At 42.0% G+C, this 8,856-nt stretch overlaps 1 protein-coding gene across 2 annotated transcripts in view; it reads right to left on the bottom strand.

Annotated features, from left to right (window-relative positions):
- Nucleotides 1-5,521: 5,521 nt before the first annotated feature.
- The window catches only part of Iws1 (interacts with SUPT6H, CTD assembly factor 1), a 41,835-nt gene continuing 38,500 nt past the window's right edge, over nt 5,522-8,856 (bottom strand). For both annotated transcript variants that reach the window (XM_087592568.1, XM_087592569.1), the window contains exon 14: nt 5,522-6,790. In XM_087592568.1, the coding sequence (XP_087448694.1) occupies nt 6,779-6,790 (12 nt within the window). In that variant the 3' untranslated portion in view covers nt 5,522-6,778. The remainder of the gene's footprint in view (nt 6,791-8,856) is intronic.

The raw sequence follows: 8,856 nt of genomic DNA, 5'->3' as shown, positions 1-8,856 counted from the left end.
GCTACCAAACTGCAAGGCTATGGAGTTTTCAAGGGTTTTTGGTTATATAGGAACTTGGCAGAACATTTCAAAATAATTTTCAGAACACATCTTATCCAGATGGATGGAGGTTAGGGTATAGGATGTGGAAGACGTCAAATTCCAGAAAATTAGTCAAGATGTGGTCAAACTCAAGTATTATAGGAAACAGGAATGAACTTATTTTGACCCTGTAACCAGGTGGCTTTTAATCTCAAGATGGAGTCAGGCTTGTCCATCAGTTTCAGTTCAGCTCTGTTCTACAAGGTGGTCAGGTATGTTTTTCAGAACTGGACAAAATCTCTTCCTAGACTGTAGGCAAGTTTTTCCTCTGGCCAGTACCTAGGGTTTTAGCTTTTCCCATTCTTCATTCACCATGGGACTCCTGAGGAAATCTTAATTCTTTGGAGTCCACTGTTTCAATAGTTCAGCAGCAGAGGGAACAGTACTTCTGAGTGTGCATGTGTACTAGACGTGTGTGGGTGCACACATGCCACTGTGTGCGTGTACATGCACAGCCCAGAGGTCAACGTCAGGTATCCCAGCTACTAATTCAGCTGAACTCTGAACTTTTCTTCACCCTTTCACAGGAAGCATTTTATCCACTGGGCTACTTCTCCAGCCCTTTCTTGATAAAATAGCCCCTTTCATTAGCTGGCTCGGTCATACACATCTTTAATTACGGCACTGAGATGGCAAAGAAAGATTTCTAAGCCCATCCTGATCTACATGATGAATTTCAGGCAAGCCAGTGAAGCCCTGTCTCATACAACAAAGCTTTCAGGTCTGAGATATGTCACGGTTACTGAAAAGTGCTTGCTGTTAAGCCTAACAGTTTGCTTCCCGTTCTGAGAGCAAGTAAAGGGTGGAATCAGCTCTGATTGTACATACACATGATGTATTCATACCATAGTAAGGCTTTTTTTTTTAAAGGTTTCAGCAGAGGATGATGGTGCATGCCTTTAATTTCAACACTCAAGAAGCAAAGGTGATAGAGCACTTTGAGGTGAAGGCCAGCTCAGCAAATTGCAGGCTACCAGGGTGACATAATGAGATTCTGCCTTAAAAAAGGGGCAAGATTTGTGTGTATAGACACACAGGAGTGAGCATAGGCCAATGGCATTATATCTCTTAGAATTGGAGTTTTAGGGAGTCTTGTATTGCCAGACACGGGTACAGAAATCCAAATTTAAGTTTTTGGCAGGAACAATAGACCATTTTGACTTTCCAACCCCCCCCCTTTTTTTTTTTGCAGAGGCCAGCTGAGGGCAGAGGGTGCCCTAGAACTGGAATTACAGGCAATCGTTGAGCTACCACGTGGATACAAGGATCCCAACCCGGGTTCTTTGCAACAAGAAGTACTCTTAACTGCAGAGACATGTCGTTAGCCCTTTGTTCCTGTTCTTTAAAGCATTTAAATTGACCACCATGCCTGTCTTATTTCATCCAGGCATTTCTATCCCCTCCTCTCCCTGTAGCCTAAATGAGAGGAGCATAGACCATCCATCACTCAAGAATTCAGACCAGCTTGAGGACATGGAGAGGCAACATGAACTGTATGTGAGTGACAGAGCACAGTTCTAAGGATACTGGGGAGATGCAAAGGCCCTGGGGAGTTGCTATAACCTTGAGCCTCTTCATAGCAGTGTCGGAGAGAGAAAAGGCCTCTCGGGGGCACAGCCACAAGCAGGCACACAGAGGCTGAATAACGTACAGAAGGAACAAAGGTATGGGAGGGAGGGAAACCCTGCACAGTATATCCTTACCTGTGCCCACTGGCTTAGCAGCTGCTGCTTTTCTCCCAGTCAGGGATACCAGGATGGAGTAGCTCTCCTACTTCAGTAGAGTGAATGGTTTCCTATTTGTCAGCCCCTAATCCAACCAGGGGCACTCCCCAACTAGAAAAAGTGGGGGAAATACACTTTATTGATTAAGGCAGAGCGTGTGTTTATTTCTCAGACTCTCTTCACTTGAATATAATTCTTCTCTCCCCATTGGTGAAGGTGAGTTGTCAGCAAGAATAGCTAGTGGATGTGCACTGTGTCTCCTCCTTTCAGGCTTGGGCTTCAGTTCCTGAGACAAGACTAAAGGCACGAAGAATATAGGAATCATAGGGAAATATGAGAACTGCTATGGTAGCTCCCTCTGGAAAATGGTGCAGAAAACTGAAATCAGACAACCCACCAAGGCCAAGTACTCTTGGCAAGATCAAGATGAAGAAAGGAGCCGCTGGCATCTAGCACTGTAGTTCCGACATGAAAAGAGTGGCTGGCAGGCCTGGACCTACACCATTCTGCCATCACAGGAAGTCTGCCATCAGAAGTCTCAAGGAACTGAAAGACCAGTTAGAAGTGCCACCATCTGAGACTCGCCTGGCCTGCAATGAATGGGCTAATTTACATAAAAATATCACCAACCTTTGTGACCTGGAAGTGATTTTGTCTGGTATTAGTGTACTGGCTGGCATTTGTCCTGTAGTCAGTGAGTGAAAACAATAAATAAAAAGGACACGATGCTGCTGGTATGGTGGAAGAGGAAGTTTATTACAGATATGTGAACGAGCATAGCCAGAGGCAGACACAGCTGGGAGAGTCCAGAGTGGTCATGACCATCAGCCATGTGGAAAAGAGGGAGAGAGAAAGGGAAGAGGGGAACCAAGAACAGGAGCCAGGAAGCCAAAGGTACAGAAGAGGAGAGATGAGTGGGCAACCAAAATGTCTGAATTATATAGGGAACAGCCTCTGGGAGAGAGAATTCAGGGCAGATGGTGAGGCATGTCAGCCATATCCCGTTACAGCTATGGACTGAGGGATGATGGGAGAACCTGCAGTCCAGGCCTGCTTTGAAAGGTTAAATAGGCACCTCAGCCGCTTGTCCTGGGTCTGAAACTTACTATTACAGCCTTTTCTTGATAATACACAAATCAGGGGCAACATAAAAACTTATGACTACTTTTTCCCCATACTGGGACACTGTTGTTGGGGACCCAAAAAGCTGGAATGTTGGCCAAGTCCAAGAAGAGCAGGCTGTTTCCCTTGCTGGCTAGGTTGCAGGAATATCTAGCTAGGGACATGAAGACAGCAGTTGGAGCAGTTTGCAGTCTTCCATTGAGTGGAAATCTGCTGGAACAGATATATATTAGGAACAGAAGGTAAGGTTAAGGAACTTGGGGGAAATTTTTCTTAGGTTTATATTTAAAACTTTTAGGCCCATGGTCCTGGTAACTAGGGGAGGGGAGTCCCAAAACCAGAGAAGGGGAAGAGATCCCACCCTCAGAAATGGGCAGGGAGGGAAACAGGCTGTTGGTGGACAGTACTTATCTGAAGTCCATTTGGCCTGTGAGAAGTGGATCCATGTCCATACCCTGAAGCTTTCAAGAGTTCTTTACATTTACAAAAGAGGATTAAGTTTTAGCATTACCACTGTTTGTAAACTGAACTGAAATCCACACAGTAGAAAGAGCAGCAGATTCATACCTTTGAGACAGTGAAAAAGCCTGGGACCCCAAAATGACTTTGGGAAAGCATTAACACTCTTTTTTTATCCAGAACATTGGGGGATATAGAGCGAGTAGATTTTTAAGAACAATGAGAAGCACTTTTAAGTCTCTAATTAGAAGACAACCAAAGAAAATTTAAAATCCTGAGCTCGTGACTATAATACGAGTACGTGTTTATCAGAGCTAGATTAATAGTTTATCAGATCTCCATTGGTTAATATTAAAACTCTAAATTTTTGCTGAAGTTTTAATATAAAAATAGCATAGAGAGGGAAAGAAATTTGAAACATTTTTTCATTTATTTACCATGAGAAACAGGTAGTTGATTACTGACAGCAGTCATTGTAAAGCAGGTTCCTTTAAATAAAGGGATAGTAAAAAGTTACTTTAAAACCTGTTTTCTCAGTTTATTTCTATTTTAGAGTCTGGTAGCAAGGTTCTCAGAGGGAAGTCTTAGGAAGCCAGGCCTTAGGCCTGATTTTTACATATGAAGAGAACTGAGAAGACAACTGAAGGTTTGGCTGCTGTCATAAAACTAACAAATCTGTCACTAGCCCAGTCATCACTCCATCAGAGATCTGAGAAGGATAAATTTCACAAGAGTAAGCAAGCAGGAAGTACAGACCAAATGGCTCTAGATTAAAAATGACAAGTTTAACAGCTACCTAGACGATCACCCTACAGCTGCTCTGTGATAATCATGGCTTCACTGGGGGCAGAGGTCCCCAGGTAGCATCAGTCTTTGGCTACCAGACCCAGAAGACAGACTTCCCTGTGGGAATAGGGACTGGCCTATCTTGTCAAGAATAAGTGGGTCGTCAACTCTCCAGTGTCCTGCTTGTCCACAGTTTGGACAGGGTGAGGTGAAGAACAGTTTTTCACCCAGTGTCCCACTTGCCACATTTAAAGCAAGATCCAGATGGAGTTCTGTGCACCATCATCTTCTCTGGAAACCTTGGGGCAACGGCTAGGAGCTGGGGTCTCTGTCACAGTAGGTTTTTTCCATTAAACATTTTAAGTGCTGTATTCAGCAGATTCCTGAAAGTTCGGAGGAACATTCGCTATCAAGCATAAACTAACAAACTTTGCTAGTTTCTAGTTAGTTGTTTTAGGCTTAACTTTGAAAATGTACTGGAGACTAAATAAAGCTTATCTCAGAAATTATTTACATTAGTACTTAGCATGACTACTGTATTGTGTACCTGAATAGACCTTAGGAATCTAATAATCTTATCAAATATACATTATTTATCAAACATATTATTATTTATCTAAATTTTCCAGAACAGTTAGCAAAGACATTAGTCAAACATTCATCTTAAATCAGTTTTTGTTAATCTAAGTAGACTTTTATAATCTTAAATTTTTAGCATCATAACAAAAATTCTAAAATATTTGGAGACTTCTACTTCCTTAGTCTAAAAGGATACACAATGATAAACTAAGGGATCAGAAGGACTGAGAAATTTTATAATTGTTGCTTTATGCCAAGTGGTCATCTTAAAGACAGTGAAGTCACATGGCATATACCCTTTAACCTTAGTAAAAATGACTACCAGTCATGTGGCTGCTTACATCTTGATGAGGTCATCAGCCAAGATGGAGGCAAGTCATACAGCTGCTGTTAAATCATGTTTTCCTAGCAGACCTATTTTTTTTAAAGCAAGAGTTGAATCCAAGTTACAAGTACAGTATATTCTACACCAGATTAAATCACATATATAGTATGTTATAACAAATTAAAATCCTTATGTATAGGTTAGTTATAAGCTTCTCGTTGTAAGTTTTAAGCCAAATTTTGTTACAGAATTTATAAATATGGTGTTTATGGAATGGGACTAGAAGAGTGGGGAAGTAAAAAGGATAAAGGTGAGTGTGATCAAACACACTATCTATATATGTAAAATGTCATAATGAAAACCAATTATGTGTAATATATGCTTATAAAATACCAAATACTTTAAATTAATTCTCCAGTGGAATTTATTAGTACTTCCAAGACACTGACAGTTTAAATGTTTTTATTACTTATATGAACTTGCACACATTCTTTTGCTAACTTTAATTTGTTATAAAAACTGCTAGGCTAAATGGGAACTGCCCAAATGACTTCATTTTGTCCTAGTTTTTTTTAGCTAACTCTATCTCAGGCTTCACCCTACTGTTCCCCATCCAAGGCTAAGCATACCTTGATGAACAGAGCATTCTCACACAGCCGTATCTGCAGCTTTAGGAAGTCCATAACATAAAATAAACTTTTTTGGTTTTTCATGGCAGGGTTTCTCTGTTTAGCCCTGGCTGTCTTGGAACTGGCCTAGAATTCAGGCATCTGCCTGCCTCTGCCTCGCTAGTACTGGGATTAAAAGCATGTACCACTACTGCCAGTCTAAACAGACTAAAACAGTGCTAAAACAGACTGCCCCCAAACCCACACCCTTGCCCTGTGACAGGGTTTCTCTGTATAGCCCTGGTTGTTCTGGACTCACTTTGCAGACCAGGCTGGCCTTGAAATCACAGAGGTCCACTTGTCTCTGCTTCCGGAGTGCTGGAATTGGTATATGCCACCATGACTAGCTTAAAACAAACTTAACTACACCTGTTTTATACAGTGCTAGGGAATCAAACTTAGGGATTTGTAGAGCTGGGGGTGCATGCTATAGGTCTTATAAGAAATGTTTTCAAATAAGAACTGTCAGCCAGTCACACTGGGTGCTGTGGTACATGCCTTTAATTCTAGCACTCAGGAGGCAGAAGGAGGATCTGCGTTTGAGGCCAGCCTAGTCCATACAGTATGTTCTAAGACATCCAGGAACTCACTCTTCTGACCTTGCTTCTTCTCTGACTTGGCTTTCAAAAAAGTCTTAGCATAGTTGCATATGCTGTTTTATGTTCTTAGCATAGTTGTGTACACTGGATAACATCCAAAGGACCAGTGCTTACTGACCCACTAGCCTCTGATGGTCTTAATATAAAACTTTTCTGAAAAAACTCTAATTCCACATTATTTCTAGTCAAAACCCTTCTTACTACTTATGAAATGTGCCCCAAAGAGAATTAGAAATCATGCTTCCTGCAAACTCAAATGACAGGTGTCCCTGTTCTATATCACAAGAAATCCTTATTGTTAACTGATTAAGTATTACTTTTTTATCAGTGTGATAAAGGCCAAGAGTTTATTTTGGGCTTACGGCTCCAGAGGGTTGGAGTCCACAGTGGCAGAGTAAAGGTAGCAGGTGGCAAACAGGAGCAGCAGCTGAGGGCTCACATCTTGATCTGCAAGCAGAAAACAGAGAGAGCTAATTCATAGTGGCATGAATTTTTTGAAACCTCAAAGCCCCACCCCTACCCCCAAGTACTATACTTCTTCCAGTAAGGGAACAGAACAGACTTCCTAACCGTCCAGAGATAAGCAATATCTGAGGACCAAATAGTCAAATGCCTTAAACTTAAGGGGCGGGGGGAGATCTCATTCAAATCACCACATTCCCTGGCTCACATAGGCTTATGGCCATATCATAATGCAATATGCATTTAGTACTATTTCAAAAGTCCCTACTGTCTTCCAGTCTCAAAACAGCTTAATAGAGTCCAAACTTTCTGACACTCAAGGCAATCTTTTAATTGAAGACCCTGTAAAGTCAAAAGCAAGTTCCATCCTTCCAGCATACAATGGCACAGAATATATAGTACCATCCCAAAACTGAGGGCTCCAAGTATACTGAGTCAATACTGCACCAATACAAGGCTTTTCAAAACACAGCAGGGCAAACCTCCAAATCCTGTAGCTCCGTGTCTGATGTAAAGGGCTTAGATGGCCTTCCCCTTTTGCTTTGCTGCCTGTCAGATAGATCAATCAACGAATCTCTCTCCTGTCTCTTTCTCTCGGGTTGGCTCCACTCCTTGAGTGCAGTCTCCTTGGTAGATCTCCCACGGCTCTAACATCTTAGAAGCTTCAGTGGAACCCGGATTTACTTCAACTGCCTGGCCTCCATGGCTTTCCTTAACTATAGAGGAAGATTCCACAGTTCCTTTACACATGCATTGAGTATGCCTCTAAAGTCAGAACTGGTTTGATATTGTCAAGGTTCAGCTACCAAATGGCATGAATCCTGCTTCTCTCGAGTCATTTTTTCTAATGGTTTTTGTTAATTCCTTAGGCCTTTTCCTTTCCCTTCTCACAAAATGGAAGTTCAGCTGGGTGGACTCTTGCCCTGAGGGCATTCATCTGTTCATTTCAAAGCAGATCTGGCCTCCCTTAACAGTCTCTCTTCCAGCACAAACCTTGGCTTTAACATTAACCTTGCCAGTGTCCTTTTCCTGTCCAAACTCTACATTTTGTATTTCTTTCTGCCTTATTTGCTTTTCTTCATTGAAGATCTGCAAAAATAAAATGAGTAATTCTTAATAACTACACAACAGAGTTAGTATTAGGCTGGCTTGAAATCTCCTCTGCCAAAGAAGTTGGTAACCTCAGGCAAGTTCTTAAGAAGAGGGCAGAAAGCCACCATATTCTCTGCCAAACATTTTAACAACGGTCTCCAGGGTGTTTGCTTATGTTGTTTCCCTCTGAAAACTCTGAACTGGGCCTCCATAGCTCATGCTGCTCTTAGCAGTCTTGCAAGCTCCTATTAGACTGGCCCATTAAACTCTGCTTTCAGCATTCAACAGCTTTTTTATTTCATGGTTCCGAAGCCTTACACATTGTTCCCCCAAACATATGGTCAGGTCTGTCACAGCTAATGACCCAGTCGTAGTAGCAATTTCTCTATTACTTACTTTTCTATTGTGATGAGACACCATAACCAAAGCAACTTACAGGTTGGTTTATCTGGGGCTTACGGTTTCAGAGGGTTGGAGTCCATGATGGCATAGTGAAGATAAAAGGTGGCAAACAGGAGCAGCAGCTGAGAGCTCACATCTTGAACCACAAGCAGGAAACAAACGGTGGTAACTCTAAATGGCTGAGTCTTTTGAAATCTCAAAGTCCACCTCCAGTAATATAGTCCCAGCAAGGTCACAATCCTTAATCTTCTACTAACAGCCACCAACTGCAGACCAAGTATTTAAGTGCCCCAGACTTAATGGGTATAGTGTCTTAGTTTCCTCTGAGATTGACACATTCCATCTCCCAGGGAAGCTCCTTAAAACAGAAAATAAGTAACTCAAAATAGCTTCAGGAAATCCCTGACATGGACCAGACTCACTAGGCCCCTCCATGTCAGACAGAGAGTAAGTAGGCTAATTGTAGCTCTCAGATGAGCAAAGGTGACTCAGACAAGTCAGGATGCAAACAAGACTCTGAGATCCAATCAGCTGCTTCAAGGAAGTAGTAGTGATTG

Source organism: Rattus norvegicus, chromosome 18 (genome assembly GCF_021556685.1).
Source record: "Rattus norvegicus strain SHRSP/BbbUtx chromosome 18, alternate assembly SHRSP_T2T, whole genome shotgun sequence".
Taxonomy (NCBI): domain Eukaryota; kingdom Metazoa; phylum Chordata; class Mammalia; order Rodentia; family Muridae; genus Rattus; species Rattus norvegicus.
The sequence above is the reverse complement of the archived record's forward strand: the minus strand, read 5'-3'. Positions and strand labels throughout refer to the sequence as shown.